The sequence below is a fragment of the Gymnoscopelus braueri genome, assembly GCF_963280865.1.
Source record: "Gymnoscopelus braueri genome assembly, chromosome: 15".
NCBI classification, from domain to species: domain Eukaryota; kingdom Metazoa; phylum Chordata; class Actinopteri; order Myctophiformes; family Myctophidae; genus Gymnoscopelus; species Gymnoscopelus braueri.
Window position 1 is genome coordinate 16,647,183 of NC_137620.1, and position 16,594 is coordinate 16,663,776.

General features: G+C 39.7%; 1 protein-coding gene across 3 annotated transcripts in view; it reads left to right on the top strand.

Moving 5' to 3' along the window:
• The window catches only part of LOC308102268 (uncharacterized protein), a 98,590-nt gene that overhangs the window by 7,105 nt on the left and 74,891 nt on the right, over nt 1-16,594 (top strand). For 2 of the 3 annotated variants that reach the window (XM_080451901.1, XM_080451903.1), the window contains one exon: nt 93-1,125. The exons of the other annotated variant lie outside the window; for it this stretch is intronic. Coding sequence is in view for 1 of the 2 variants with exons in the window: in XM_080451903.1 (XP_080308029.1) it covers nt 93-106 (14 nt within the window). In the remaining variant the exon portion in view is untranslated. Of the gene's footprint in view, nt 1-92; nt 1,126-16,594 lie in introns of those variants that run through there. 3 annotated transcript variants of the gene reach the window in all.

Here is a 16,594-nt window from a genome sequence, read left to right on the forward strand (position 1 = left end):
GGAAAGCAGTAGATACAATATTATACAGCACAATGTTCACTGACAGAGTTCCTGTTTTAAATGTACACTGTAACTTTGTTTAAACTCCTTAGATACAGTGGTGTAGGACAACCCAACATGACACGTGGATGAAGTCAATGGATCTTCAGCATTAAAGCAGGGATACATAACGATACAAATGGATTCACACCAATAAATGCAGGGATAACATATACGGAGCCATCTACATGCAAGAGCCATGTTCTCTTCTCTCACATACACGCATCGCATGCACACAAAGTCAAAGTTTGGATTGATGTGAGAAGTAGTTTAAAACTATAATGTATTGTTGAAGTGTCAATCGATTTATCTATGAGGTTCAAATGCATATTCACAGATGTACTGCCGTATACATGCGTGAGCAAACATGCACATGCACTCAACCACATGTATGTGCATTCACACAATGCTGACACCTATTTTACTCCTCATTCTAGCACATGAACTTGTGTAGTATACAAAATATACTTTTTGACAATTGTGATTTTTTATTATATTACATATTATATTAATTCAATTTTTGTAGGTATTAAGATATTTACATGATACGTTTACTGTATATTTTATGGTTTGTGTTTTACAGACTTTAGTTTTATTACATTTTAATGAAAATATTTTAAAATTATATATATTTTATTTTATATATCTTTTGTTTTAGATATTCAACCCTTATAATATCGGTACAGATTTTGCCCTGCTGTTTGAAAATACTTTCATTTATCTCAAACAAATATAATGCCATGTTTAGCTCATATATTGTACATGTATATGTATGTGTTTCAGCAAAGAGACTTCCTCCGAGTATTTAGATCACACAGGTCCAACTGTTAAAAATTGTGATGTGTCTTAGGATATTAATGGAATTAATTGAAGAGATCACTAATTGTATAGATTTAAAAAAGTACGCTATAGGAATATTTATTGATTTAAAAAAAGCCTTTGATACAATTAATCATGATATATTATTAGATAAATTGGAAAGGTATGGTATTAGAGGGGTAGTGCTGAACTGGATGAGAAGCTATTTGATGGGCAGGCAGCAATTTGTAAAGTTAGGTGAGCACAAGTCAACACTCATGGACATCACGTGTGGGGTTCCTCAGGGTTCAATTTTGGGCCCAAAACTGTTCATACTTTACATAAATGACATCTGCAAAGTATCAAATATTAAAATATATATATATTTGCCGATGACACGAATATTTTCTGTTCTGGGGACAATCTGCAGCTGCTTTTGAAGGTGATCACATCAGAAATGAACAAATTGAAACGGTGGTTTGACAAAAACAAACTGTCATTAAATTTGAAGAAAACAAAGATCATGTTTTTTGGAAATAAGGAAATTGACACACAAGCAACTGTGATGATAGATAATATAAAGATAGAAAGAGTATACGAAATTACATTTCTTGGTGTAATGCTAGAACACAAAATCAGCTGGAAACCCCATATTTCATATATAAGAGCTAAGCTGGCAAGAAGCGTTTCTATACTGGGAAAAGCAAGATTCATTCTAAATCAAAGGGCATTGTACATTCTGTATTGTTCACTGGTTTTGCCGTATCTGAATTATTGTGTGGAGATTTGGGGTAATACCTACAAAAGTAACTTACAACCATTGGTCATACTGCAAAAGAGGGCAATAAGGATTGTGAACAATGTAGGATATCAGGAACACACCAACTCTCTTTTTTTTACAGTTAAATGCTTTGAAATTCATGGACATGGTAAAATTCAAAACAGCTCAAATTATGTATAAAGCAAGAAATAATGTACTACCGGGGAATATACAGAATATGTTTTCCGACAGAGAGGGGGGTTATAACAAGTTGCAAGTTGAGGAGGCGCTCAGCTCCGAACTCTCAAAAATCCGTACTTGGCTTACCCATAACAAACTGTCACTACACCTTGGGAAAACTGAATCCATTCTCTTTGGGACCAAACATTCCCTCAGACAGATGGATGTAAATGATTTCAAGGTCAAAGTCGATGACACAATTATCTCTAGCAATGAAGAGATTACCTATTTGGGTTGTGTTCTTGACAAATACCTGACAGGTGAAAGCATGGCTACAAAGGTGGTCAAAAGAGTAAACCAGAGAAGCAAATTTATGGGCAGAGTTTCCTCTTTTGTCAACCCTCAGGCCCTCAGGACCCTCTCTGGGGCCCTGATTCAACCACTTTTTGACTATGCTTGCACCTCCTGGTACTCCAACACCTCAGTGTCACTGAAGACTAAGCTTCAAACCTCCCAAAACAAACTGATTCGGCTACTCCTCGGATTGGGGCCCATGACCCACCTTTCTCCCACCCATTTTGCCAGCCTAGGCTGGCTCAGGGTGGAAGACAGGGTTAAACAACTAAAAATGGGACTGGCCTTCAAAATTGTAAATGCAAATTTGCCTGATATGCCCCCTATTCCCGCATATCTGAGTAAATACCTCCAAAAGGTTAGCGACACCCACAGTCACAATACCAGAGGGAGCGTTAACAACAATTTGGTACCACCCACCCATAAATCAAACATGGGCAAATTCTCCTTCTACAGCACTGCCACCCAGGATTGGAATAGTCTAACTCCATCCCTCAAAAAATGCAGTTCGCTGGGCTCATTTAAAAGAGCCTTAAAAAAAATCACCTTTCAGGAGGCCAAAGGAGGAGGCAGTACCATTTTCCCGTTAGACAGCAGACCCTCCCCCCCCCTGTTCTTGTACATATTTTTTTTCCCCCTCTTTTTAATTTTTTTGTTGTACATAGTGTTATATTTTTTTGCTGTTTATTTTGTAATGATATTTGAACTGTGGTGCCACTATATATGGCTATGAATTGAATACCAAGGCCCTCATTGGAAACAAGTCCGCAAGGACTTTTATGAACGGACCTGTTAGACAGTATTTTAAATGTAACTGTGCTGTTTTACATTTTTTGCCTAATAAAATATTCAATCAATCAATAATTTAAGAGGGGAGCTTAACCTAAAGCAACTTCTTGTACACACCACTAGAAAGAGTCAGTGTATCACAATCTGTGGGGTCAGATTATGGAATGGTTTGGATTTAGAACTCAAACAAAGCACTAATATAGCACAATTTAAGAGGATGTATAAAAAGGACATCATTAGCTGTTATAGAGTGGAGGAAGGGGTGGGTTGATTGTATTCATTAATTAACTTATTTAAAAAAATAAAATAAAAAAGCAAGTGGGTATGGGTATATATGGGTTATGTATAGAGCTATATGTATTAGATATATATATTATATAGAGATAAGATGTATATAGATAGGTATGGGTAGGTAGATAGATAGATAGATAGATAGATAGATAGAGATTTCATATGATTTATATGATATGATACATTTGTAATTGTTTATATGGATTATGAATGTTAAATAAGACGGGGTAGGAGTAAATACGTTTTGCTTCATCCTACTCCTTTTTGAACATGTCGGGGATGATCAATGATCGCATTTTAAATGTTTTTTGTTTATTTCATTTGTATTTTATTTCTATATTGTGGCTTTCATTGTCTCCGCCAGGCCGAAAGGCATGGCGAGAGAGTATGTTTTACCCCCTGTCCGTCCGTCCGTCCGTCCGTCCGTTTGTGTGTCCGTCCGTTTGTGTGTCCGTCCGTCCATCTGTCTGTGAACAGCTAATCTCTGGCACCGTTGGCCCGGTCGCTGCAAAACTGTGCACACACACTCCCTGGATGCCAATTCAGAACCTCTGCCCCAATTTTTTTACATGGACCTGTTATAGCGCCACCAGGAGGCCAATTTGTGCAAAACCCATTATTTCATATCACTCCTACAGATTTTATCCAAACATCACGCAAATCAGTACACAGTATCTCTATAGTCATGTGATCAACACGGATCTGTCAGATTAGCCATATCTTCATTGGCTACAGTTGCCTTCCAAAGTTTGCAGTTTTGGTCCATTTTGAACTAAATGCCTCAAATCATGAACGCAGCTTGCGATTTCCGTGAAATTTCACACGCACATTCCCACTGCACCGATCTGCGTGAAACTTTGCACGCATACTCCCTAGAGGCCAAGGAAAACACATTTGCCCTGCATTTTTCACATTAGCCTTTTATAGCGCCACCAGGAGGCCGACTTATGTAAAACACATATTCATTCGTACATATTCATGCACGCACATTCGCACTACGTTGAAGAACAAACGCCACCCTTTTCACATTGCCCTATTATAGCGCCACCAGGAGGCCGATTCTTATTTTTTATATTACTCCTACATATTTTGTCCAAACATCATGCAAATCAGTACACATTATCTCTATAGTCAAGTGATAAAGATCATTCCGTCCGATTTTTTATATTCCATCCTGATTGGCAAATTCTGAACATTGCTGGCCCACAATAACCTACCTGACCTGGCGGAGACCTGTGCTCCGAGGAGCACTTTTTCTAGTTGTTCTTGGTTCTTGTTGTTTTATTTTATCTGTAAGTTCAAAATAAAGTTTATCAAATCAAATCAAATCAAATCAAGATATCATTATCTTATCGAACAAAAACAAACAGTGAACATTATGTTCTGTTTGTACAGTATGACAGAGTGTACATTGCAGTTAAGTTTTAAATAAATTAATGAACAATATTTAGTTTTGTCATATGCTGGCCTTAAAGCGGCACTATGTAAAAAATAATGTTATTGAATAAAATGTAGTCTTTTCCAATCTGTATGTTAGAGTTTTTTAATACAACATAACTTATGTAAATTATGTATTTTGTCTCCCTGCTCTTCTAATGAGACATTTAGATCGTGTCAAAGGTCATGTCTCAGGATCTGACACGAAATTTGGCCTGATGGTCAAGATTCACTGTCTCCCCTGAGCAAGCAGGCAGGCTCTATTAGCTCAATGGTAAAAATGTCAGCACTTGCACAGGAAACCGGGTTCAAATCCAGCGTAATAGAGGGAAGTTACAAGTTACAGCTTATATTATTATTATTGTTATTTATACAGTGGGTAGAAAAGACACAATCTGATTGGTTAAGAGCCGTGGTAATAACCACATAGCAAGTCTAATGTCTTTGTACAGTTCTACATCATTCCATGACTCAGAAGAAAGACACTTTCCACTTGATTGCTCTGCTCTTGTTGTTAATAGAATAATAATATAGGTTTGTAGAGGGAAGCAAAAGAAGACAAACATGTTTCCTGTTTCAAAAAGTGATGAAATGCACAGCACTGTGGTTGTAGTGAGACGTCTGTCTGCCTCAATGTTGATACTTCACCCGTTTGTGGTCTTTGGTTATTATAGTTTCTTCACTGCATTGACCCACTCTGATGTGTCTATATATGGTAGTAGTGCACAGAGTATTCATAAACAGCCATGAAAATGCATGTAAGCACACACAAACAGACAGACATGTATGTATACCTGCATAAACACACACACACACAGACAGACAGACAGACAGACAGACAGACAGACAGACAGACAGACAGACAGACAGACAGACAGACAGACAGACAGACAGACATGTATGTACCTGCATAAACACACATACAAACATGCAAACTTAAAATAGTATAATTTTGGAAATAATCATTCCAGACATTGTGGTAGCAGTTTAATCCTAGATGACATCTGATGGTTGGATGGATGGATGGATGTCTTGGAAAAGTATTGACCAATCACAGTGAACTGCATAGCTCAGCTGGTGCTGATATACGAATCACAATCTCCTCTCTGAGCTGGGTGTGACGACACACATTGCATTGAATTGATGCACACAGGATAACTCAAACCATGATTGACATGCAGTTGGCCCATATTTTCATCATGAAAGATACAATTTGTATGCAAGATATTGAAGTATCGTTTCAAACATAAGTACGTTATTCCATATAAGATTTGATTTAATATTGTGTCACAGTACTAGGTAAATTTGAGCTTGCAGTTAGTGGGAAAAATACCCAGGATTGTCAAACCCCCGAGATTACCAAATGCATGTCTCTGCATTGACATGTAAAGATACAGCACCCAAGGATGGAACAGGCTGTCTGGTAGACCCTTTGTGTCTTGTTTTAGAGGAGTAAATCTTTAGAATTCCGGTGTTGACACTCGCAGGTGAAGGTACAGAGACAGCGCCTTGATTTGATTAACCAAAGAAACTTGTGTTAACACCTACAAGGGAGACCTATTGTCCTATTGTATACAGAATGTTTGAAGCTGGCTGGAGTCCAACAGAGCCATTCTTTTGTTTTGGTTTGAGCTGATTACAGTACTAGTTCAGTTCAGTTCAGTTCAGGTTTTATTTGTCATATGTATAAATACAAGTATAAATACAATGAAATTTGTTTTGCTCAGAGCATTCTCAGTCATTATATACACATAAACAACATCTATAGTGCAAAGAAAAGACAAACACAAAATACAAAATAAAGTGCAAGTGAATGACCATACAGTGCAAAACAAGGTCAGCTGTTCAACAGCCTGACTGCCTGAGGGAAGAAACTGTTACTGAGACGGGTGGTGCGAGAATAGATGCTCTGGTAGCGTTTTTTGGAAGGAAGTAGTCTAAACAGGGTATTTGCGGGGTGGCTGGTGTCTTTAATGATGTTGTGGGCTTTTTTCATACAGCGAGTGGTGTAGATGTTGTGGAGACTGGGTAGTTCTGTGCTGCCGATGATTTTAGCTGCTGTTTTAATGGTCCTCTGCAACCTATTGCAGTCCTGAGCGGTCGTGTTACCGTACCACACTGTGATACAGCCAGTTAAGACACTTTCAATTATGCAACGATAAAAGTTCACTAGTCCTTTTGTACTTAAGCCAAATTTTTTAAGGCGCCTCAGAAAGTACAGTCGCTGCTGCGCCTTCTTGAGGATGTACTCGGTGTTGAATGACCATGTGAATGTGTCTGTGATGTGTATGCCCAGGAATTTAAAGTTATCAACTATGTCGACAGATGACCCTTTGATGGAAATGGGGGTGTGGATACCTTTGGACTTCCTAAAGTCTACAATGATTTCTTTGGTCTTATTGGTGTTAAGTGAGAGGTTGTTGTTATCGCACCATAGAGTTAGATCTTCTATCTCCCTCCTATAGGCCCTCTCATCACCGTTGGTTATTAAACCGATCACTGTGGTATCATCCGCAAATTTAATTATGCTGTTATTCTCACATCTGGCGACACAATCGAACGTAAACAAACTGTATAACAGAGGACTGAGGCAGCAGCCTTGGGGCGCACCGGTTCTGGTGAGAATTGTGGATGAGCATCTCTCTCCTATGCGTACACACTGGGGCCTGCCTGTCAGAAAATCAAATAGCCAATTACAGATGGAGCTGCCCACACCAAGGCCACTGAGTTTCAACACTAATTTAGATGGTACAATAGTGTTGAATGCGGAACTATAGTCTATGAACAGTAGTCTGACATATGAGTTTTTCTTTTCAAGGTGTACCAGGGCAGTGTGTAAAGCAAGAGAGATTGCGTCATCCACAGATCTATTTGAACAATAAGCAAACTGAAATGGATCAATGCTAGCAGGAATGATGCTCTTGATATAACAAATGACCATTTTCTCCAGACATTTCATGAGAACAGAAGTCAAAGCAACAGGTCGATAATCGTTGAGACAGGTAACAGGTTTTTTCTTGGCAATGGGCACAATTACTGTTTTTTTAAAACACAATGGCACCACACACAATGACAGGGACAGGTTAAATATGTCAGTATAGACCCATGACAGCTGGTCATAGCATGTTTTAAGGACACGAGAGGCTACTCCATCTGGCCCTGCAGCTTTATGAGCATTAACTTTCTTGAACGCTTTACTCACAGTCCTCTGCGTCACCTGTAGGTCCACCACCTCAGGTGGGATCTGCGCCGTTGTAACTGGGTCCATGTTGTGAGCCTCGAAGCGGGCAAAAAAGTTATTCAGCTCGTCCGGTAGGGACGCGGAGGTGTCAGTAATTGAGCCTGACTTGGGTTTATAGCCCGTAACTGCCTGCAGTCCGCTCCACATTCGCCGCGAGTCACAGCCGCTGTAGTTGTGTTCCAATTTGTCCATGTACTGTCCCTTTGCAGCTTTGATAGCCCCTCTCAGTTCGTACCTGGATCGTTTGTAGCGTTCGTCGTCCCCGGACTTGAAGGCGATGGTGCGCTCCCTCAGTTTAATGCGTACATCATTGTTCATCCAAGGCTTCTGGTTGGGATAGGAGCGAACGGAACGTACTGGGATGCAGTTATCCACACAGAACTTGACGTAGCCGGTGACAGTATCAGCATATTCATCCAAACTCGTGGCAGAGTCCTTGAAAATGGTCCAATCTGTCGCATCAAGGCAGCCCTGGAGTTTGGTAACGTGACTATTGTCTTTATGCAAGGGAGATGGCTGAGGTGAAGGCATCTGTTCTACCATCTCTAACAAGATCTCTGTGTGGTTGAAGGAGTAACCAGCTAAAATGTTTACCCACTAAATATTCTTCTCTTTTAGGTCTGCAGTATGTAGTTAAAATGAGTAAAGTCTTGATAACTAAGATTGGTGCTGTTAACAAAGAGAAATATCATTTAGGGAAAATATTCAGTCTGAAGTAACTGTTGTCTTATGTTGACTCATTGGATTTCTAAACTGCTGTTTGCAATCATGAAAGTATAATGTGTGTGGTCTTATTATAAAGCTTAAGAGATGTTGAACAAGGATTACTAAACAAGGTTTTGTGCAAAAGTAAAGTTTGATAAATAGAGACAAGACAAAATTGGTACAGTGTGAAGACATGCAAATGAATTTCAATAGTGGGTTCGGCCACGACCCTCAATATTCATGTATTCGATGTGTGATAGGCCCACTGGGATTAGGGGCTGGGCTTAGCCACCTAGCCTCCTCCTCTTGTGGCAAAAAGTATACAGTATAAGTATTGTGTTTGTATGAAAATGCTGCGCTCTGCTAATCTGACCTTAACCTGGCAGCTTGCCTGTTGGGTGGAATAAAATGATACCTAACTGAAAACCTTGGCCTGGAACTTCCCTTCTTGAACCCTTCTCCAGGAGACTAATACAGCCACTCTTTCGACCAGGAATATACATCAATATGTATTTCTACTTATACATGCAGCATGAATCAGCTCGCGAACCGCAAACCGAAAAAACTTAATTTACAATGAAACATAATAAACATAATAACCTATAGTCTCTCTCTCTCCTCCCTCCCTCCCTCTCTCTAGAATGGCTGCTGACTGAACTAAATGGTGTTTCTGAGCTGTCTTGTGTTCTGAAAGGGAGAAAGTGCATAATACAGGTCAATGATAGAAACAATGACATGAAAAAGACAATCTACTATGAGACATAATGCTATAATAACCTAGTATTTCTCTCTCTCTCTGGAATGGCTGCTGGCCGTCAGGATACAGTCTGCATTCCTTTAACCCATTAAGGCCTGAAGCCGATTCTAAAAATGTCTTCTAAATCCTAACAGTTTTCTGAAAAAAAACCTATGTTTCTATGTCAGTGGTTCTCAATCCTTTTCATGTAAAGGACCCCCAAAATCATATGTATTTGGCCGCGGACCCCCATACAAAATATGTTTTTCCAGGGACCCCAATGAAGCAAGGATTTGAGTTAAAAATATTTGCTTAAAAAAAAATATATATATAATTCAAAGATTTGCACACATTTTCACGATAGAAAAAATTATAGCTGATCTACAAGCTCATAGCGCGTGTATATCTGCTATTTTTAAATAGCCAAAGTATACAATAATGGTTAAAGTGGTTACACAGATGCGTTCCTGATTGAATGCGTTTGAATGAGTTAAATGCTGTCCTGACCTTCATTATCTAATCTCTCATCAGCTACGCACCTGTTTGACAGTCAAGTTGATGTCTCTATTGTTCCATCTCCACACCTCACAACATACCTACGCATGGAATCACAACAATGTTCTAAGACTTTCTCATCAGCATAGAATACCTGTTTACCTGAATGGAAAACACAACTATTAAAGATACCGCTTGCCAAACATAAAACTAGTTTAGTTGGTACAACTTGATCTCCTCTTGTCCTCAAAGTAACCCTGTCCTCTGTAAAGGCAGCCATCTGTACAGTGTATAATATCATATAACATATAATAAGCACTCAAACACCTTTTTAACGTGTACGCTAGAGTGGGCTTTCTATCTGCTTTATGTACATAATTATGTAGTCATGAACTTCATAAAATAGTGTCTACAAAAGTCGTCATGACTCCATTGTATTCTCAGCAGTGAGTGGGTGGACAGGATTATATACTTACTCTGCTGGCAGACAGCCATGACCAGAGCCATTATGTTTTCAGGTTGTCTGCCTGCCTGTCTGCCTGCCTTTCTGCCTGCCTGCCTGTCTGACTGACTGCCTGTCTGACTGACTACCTGTCTGTCTGTCTGTCTGTCTGTCTGTCTGTCTGTCTGTCTGTCTGTCTGCCTGTCTGAAATGTAAATCTTAGTTTAATAGTGGGCCAACAGGGTTCAAATTAATCTAGGTTTAATGTGAAAACTAAAGCCAACATTAAAAGGATGGTTTAACTCATTTACACCTTCTAAATCCTAAGCTTTTTCATAAAATGTTTTCATTCAAAACATTATAATAATTCCTGTTGCTACATATCAACATCTAAAATGACACAGATGCTTTCCCGGTTTTAAAGGTTTATTTCAGGTATTTTTTGGGTTCTTTTTGTTACAGGCAGCAGGAAACCTGAGAATTAACTTATGGTGGTGGTGTACAGCATGCCAGCGTGGGACTGATAGGACACTGTTTTAGTTTTCTGGCCATGATATATAAATAATTATTATTCTATTATTATTCAAGTTGTCAGCCATTCAAAGTAAGTCTCAGTGGTGGAAAGTAACTAATTACAAGTACTTTATGTGGTAATTTTTTTGTTCATACTATGAACTCTACTATCTGTTATTGATTTATAAAAAGCCAGTAAAGTATGTTTACAAAAGATTCACAATTATGTATTGTTATATCCAATTATAGAAATATGAGAGTAAAATTATTGGGTTTCAGCTTCTCAACATAGGAATTAAAACATTTTATTTATATTAAAAACTATATTTGGGTAACTGTAATGAGGCCCCTGATTGTTGGGGCCCCAGACGGTCACCTATGTTTCCTAATGTGTAAATCCTCCTCTACACTGTTCTATTCATTATGTACTGTGCAGTGAGCGGAGACACATTGTTGGTGTTACAAGTAAAAGAGTGTCCCTATCAAAAGTCGTCATGACTCCATTCTGTACTCAGCAGTGAGTGGAGACACATTTCATGTTGGTGTTACATGTAAAAGAGTGTCCCTATCAAAAGTCGGCAGACAGCCATAACCGGAGGCTGGCTGGCTGAAATTTTAATTTCAAAAGGGCAACAGTGTTAAAAAAGAATCCAGGTTTACTGTGAAAACTAAAACCAACATTTGAAGGATGGTTTAAAACTAAACCTGATTAGTGAAAACTAGGTTTAAACTTTTGTGCAGCTGGAGTTAATAGATAAACCTTGATTTAAACGAGGTTAAAGCTTAATCCTTGTTGGTGCAACCTGGCCTTAATGTCAAAGTGCCTCTGAGCAAGACACTTGACCCCTAACTGACCCCTAACTGACCCCTAACTGCTCCCCAGCTCACATAAGCAGACATATACTGTCCCCCTGAACCCCCTAACCCCCCCCCCAGACATATACTGTCCCCCTGAACCCCCTAACCCCCCCAGAAATATACTGTCCCCCTGAACCCCCTAACCCCCCCAGACATATACTGTCCCCCTGAACCCCCTAACCCCCCCAGAAATATACTGTCCCCCTGAACCCCCTAACCCCCCCAGACATATACTGTCCCCCTGAACCCCCTAACCCCCCCAGAAATATACTGTCCCCCTGAACCCCCTAACCCCCCCAGACATATACTGTCCCCCTGAACCCCCTAACCCCCCCAGACATATACTGTCCCCCTGAACCCCCCCCCCAGACATATACTGTCCCCCTGAACCCCCTACCCCCCCCCCCCAGACATATGCTGTCCCCCTGAACCCCCTAACCCCCCCAGACATATACTGTCCCCCTGAACCCCTAACCCCCCAGACATATACTGTCCCCCTGAACCCCCTAACCCCCCCAGACATATACTGTCCCCCTGAACCCCCTAACCCCCCCAGACATATACTGTCCCCCTGAACCCCCTAACCCCCCCAGACATATACTGTCCCCCTGAACCCCCTAACCCCCCCAGACATATACTGTCCCCCTGAACCCCCTAACCCCCCCAGACATATACTGTCCCCCTGAACCCCCTAACCCCCCCAGACATATACTGTCCCCCTGAACCCCCTAACCCCCCCCCCCCCTCTGCTGTTTCTTGCAGTAGGCTACACACATTGTTAATGCCTCAATGTCAGATAATATGGATTTTAAAAACCACACTTTTTAACTCACTGTTTGATGATGTTGATTGATGATTGACCTGATAGAATCCAAAGCAGGTTGATTTAGGAGTTTGTATATGTGTGAAAAATCTAAGTTTCAAACAAAATGAGTAAATGAAAACACAAGTCACACGAAATAACTCAAAACAAAGACCTTTTTTAGTTTGCCAATCAATATGTGTTCTTCTGGGTTCTGCCACACACACACACACACGCGCACACGCACACGCACACGCACACACACACACACACACACACACACACACACACACACACACACACACACACACACACACACACACACACACACACACACACACACCTGTAGCTTGATGAATGTAAACTATGGTGCCATCCTCCCAAGGCCACCAGTAGGGGGCAACAATGAGTCATAAAATATGAGATGGCAGAAGGTGTCAGGAAGGGGTTAAAGGGAGAGTGAAGGGGGGGTCCAGTCTAGTCACAGTGTGCCTGACATCAGCCACAGACAGTGGATGACAAGGATTCACAAACTTTTCAGGCCGTGACCCCCCGAAATAATCCTATTTGAACTGGGGACCCCCCAAAATTATCCTATTTGAACTTGGGACCCCCCAAAATTACCATATTTGAACTGGGGACCCCCCAAAATTACCATATTTTAACTGGGGACCCCCCAAAATTATCATATTTTAACTGGGGACCCCCCACCCTGACGAGCACTTGGAAATGTAGGTTTGACTCGGTTCCGCAGATAAAGCTTGCAACGCCTCGCAGTGCGAGGCGTTGCGAGCTTGTAGATCATTTATTTTCATGATGTGTGCCTCTTTCTTACGAAATATTTTACTGTTGAGTGAGGAAACAATGTTGCACATTAAGCTCATCTGGGGACCCCCCCAAAATAATTTGGGGACCCCCCTGGGGGTCCAGACCCAGACAGTTTGGGAACCACTGGTGTATGACACCCAGTTGCCAGCTCACCCAGGGTGGGCTCTGGGCTGTCTACTGGCGACTGGGTGTCATCCACTGTCTCAAGTGTTGAGACAACATGCAAAGTTTAGAGCTGTGTTCTTTCAGTCGACCAATCACATCCTCATCACATGACACCATGTGACAAAAAGAGAAAAGAAACACATCAACATACACTCTCATTTACATTTTAACAGCAAAGTCACCACAAACTAACATGAGCTGCCAGGCTGACAAACAAACTGTTAGCTGTTAAGTTACTGCTCCTTTCAACCCATCTTCATGCTCTTACTGTATTACTCGTTGCCCCAGGTATGATTCCAGGCCACGCCAGCATATGTGTCGATGAAATGAATTATTTCATTGTATGTATTTATTTAAATTTAAAAACATATAACACAATCCTATTAGACCAAATAAACACATTATATTCAGGGATCCAGTCACCCATAATTTGAGAGAACCTGACATGGCATGCTATACTTATTGTGTGTTTTTCTATTAATTTGGTTTATGTCCACTGAATGAGTGTTCTACTCTGTTCTGCTGGAAACCTTGTGAAAAAACAATTGTGCCATTTCCGTATATTCTTTACTTATTCACAAGTTCCCCAAGGAGCTTACTGGGGAAAAGGGGGCGAGCCAATTATCCTGTTGTCAGTCATTCAATTCATTTGAGGGATCAAATCAGTCAACGATAATGTAGAAACAGAACCTGACAGAAATGGAAAAGGGTCACATTAGTCTGCCTATAGGGAATTAAGGCCCGGCCCGAACTGGGCCCAGTGATGTTTTGTTTTGTTCTGTTTTATATACATTGTATATTTCTATACTGCTGTCTCTTTTTATATTATGTGATGTCTTTTTTTATATGGACCCACGGGTCTGGAATAAAGATTATATGAAAAAAATAAAAACTGGGGTGAAACACAGAAGAGAATAGATGTTAAAATGACCCCAGAAGTGTTTTAAAGTGAAATATCCCTTTAACTCTGATGAAACCAAATGGAGGACCCATGATGCATTTGGTTCCATTTGTTACACTCTCAGAGTTACAGACCTGTAAGGGTCCATTTGTACACTCTCAGTTTAGACAATATCAATCATTTAGCTGTGGACCCCCTGGAACCCCCTCAAGGACCCCTGGAGGTCCCTGAACCCCACATCGAGAACCGCTGGTTCAAACAAACACAAACATGTATGGGCTTTCAATCTGTGGAACCACAAAATGGCCACCACTGCTATGCCCTGTATAGCCAAACTGACCTGAGTTGCACTGTACTTGGTTCTCTCTTTTGTTTTTGTACTTGGTACTCTTTTTGTCTTCCTTGGCCTGCTCTACACCAAATCTCTTTGCTGAAAATAGCCGATTTACAAGATCATCAGATAATAGTTATAAAGTCCTACAGAACAGTAAGAATAACAGCAGTTATAAACAACACTGATCTCAGACCAGTGTGTCTATGAGGTCAGTGAAGAGTATCTGGTCATGTGACCATTCTACTTTCTAGTTCTTTAAAACCATTTATTAATTATTCATTCAATAATTAAAACATTATTTTAAAGAACTTCAGTAAGATGGTCACATGACCAGATACTCTTTAGTCTTTACAGACCTCATCTTCCTGTAATTCCTCAGAAGTTATGAAATATTTTAGATGAAAATGTTTTTATTCTTTTATAAAACATATAAATCATTATCATCATCATCAACAACATTGTCGTCATCATCATCGTTGTCGTCATTGTCATCATCATCATTATCATCATCATCATCATCAACATTGTCATCATCATCATCATCAACATTGTCATCATCATCAACAACATTGTAGTCATCATCATCATCATCATCATCAACAACTTTGTAGTCATCATCATCATCATCAACATTGTCATCATCATCATCATCAACATTGTCATCATCATCATCAACAACATTGTCATCATCATCATCAACAACATTGTCGTCATCATCATTGTCGTCATCATCATCATCATCAACATTGTCATCATCATCATCAACATTGTCATCATCATCATCAACAACATTGTCATCATCATTATCAACAACAACATTGTTGTCATCATCATTGTCGTCATTATCATCATCATCAACATTGTCGTCATCATCATCAACATTGTCATCATCATCAACAACATTGTAGTCATCATCAACATTGTCATCATCATCATCATCATCATCAACAACTTTGTAGTCATCATCATCATCAACATTGTCATCATCATCATCAACATTGTCATCATCATCATCAACAACATTGTCGTCATCATCATCGTTGTCGTCATTATCATCATCATCATCAACATTGTCATCATCATCATCAACATTGTCATCATCATCATCAACATTGTCATCATCATAAACAACATTGTAGTCATCACATTGTCATCATCATCATCATCAACAACTTTGTAGTCATTATCATCATCAACATTGTCATCATCAACATCAATATTGTCATCATCAACATTGTCATCATCATCATCATCATCAACAACTTTGTAGTCATCATCATCATCAACATTGTCATCATCATCAGATTAATTAACAAAAACTCAAGCAGCTCTTTACAATGGACATTTAAAGAAACATTGTTTAATCTAAATATGGACACGATTCCTAGTGTTTCATTAGAGATTTAGTAAATACATATACACAGTAGGGCTGTCAGAACGAATTTCACTATTCGGAAATAATTCGAATGTGATTTTTTAAATAATATTCGAATGCTAAAATTGCCATTTGAATATAGTTTAAAACAAATATATATATATATATATATTTTTTTTTATTGTTTTAATTTAATTTTGTATTTTTTTTTCCTGACCTACCAATGCGAAAACATTGGTAGGTCACTTGTTTATAGTAACAGAGAAAGTTACGTTTTAAAAACTTTAATAGTTATCACAACAGCGAAAGCTGAAAATCAGCTTAACTTCTCCTCCCTGTCTGCGCACTCCACTCGCACAGCTGTGTGTCTTCCTTCATCAACGTGCAGGAGCTGTAGTGTAGCTCCGCCCAGCGGATCTGCAAGACCACAAGCTTGGCTGATGCAACGCTGTGTGGGCTTGTAGGTCAGCTGTGTTCTCAGCGCAACTCAAAACAGGCACTTGTAGGCAGGAACACATGCAGACATTATTTACGTGCGGTATGAAGTTGTT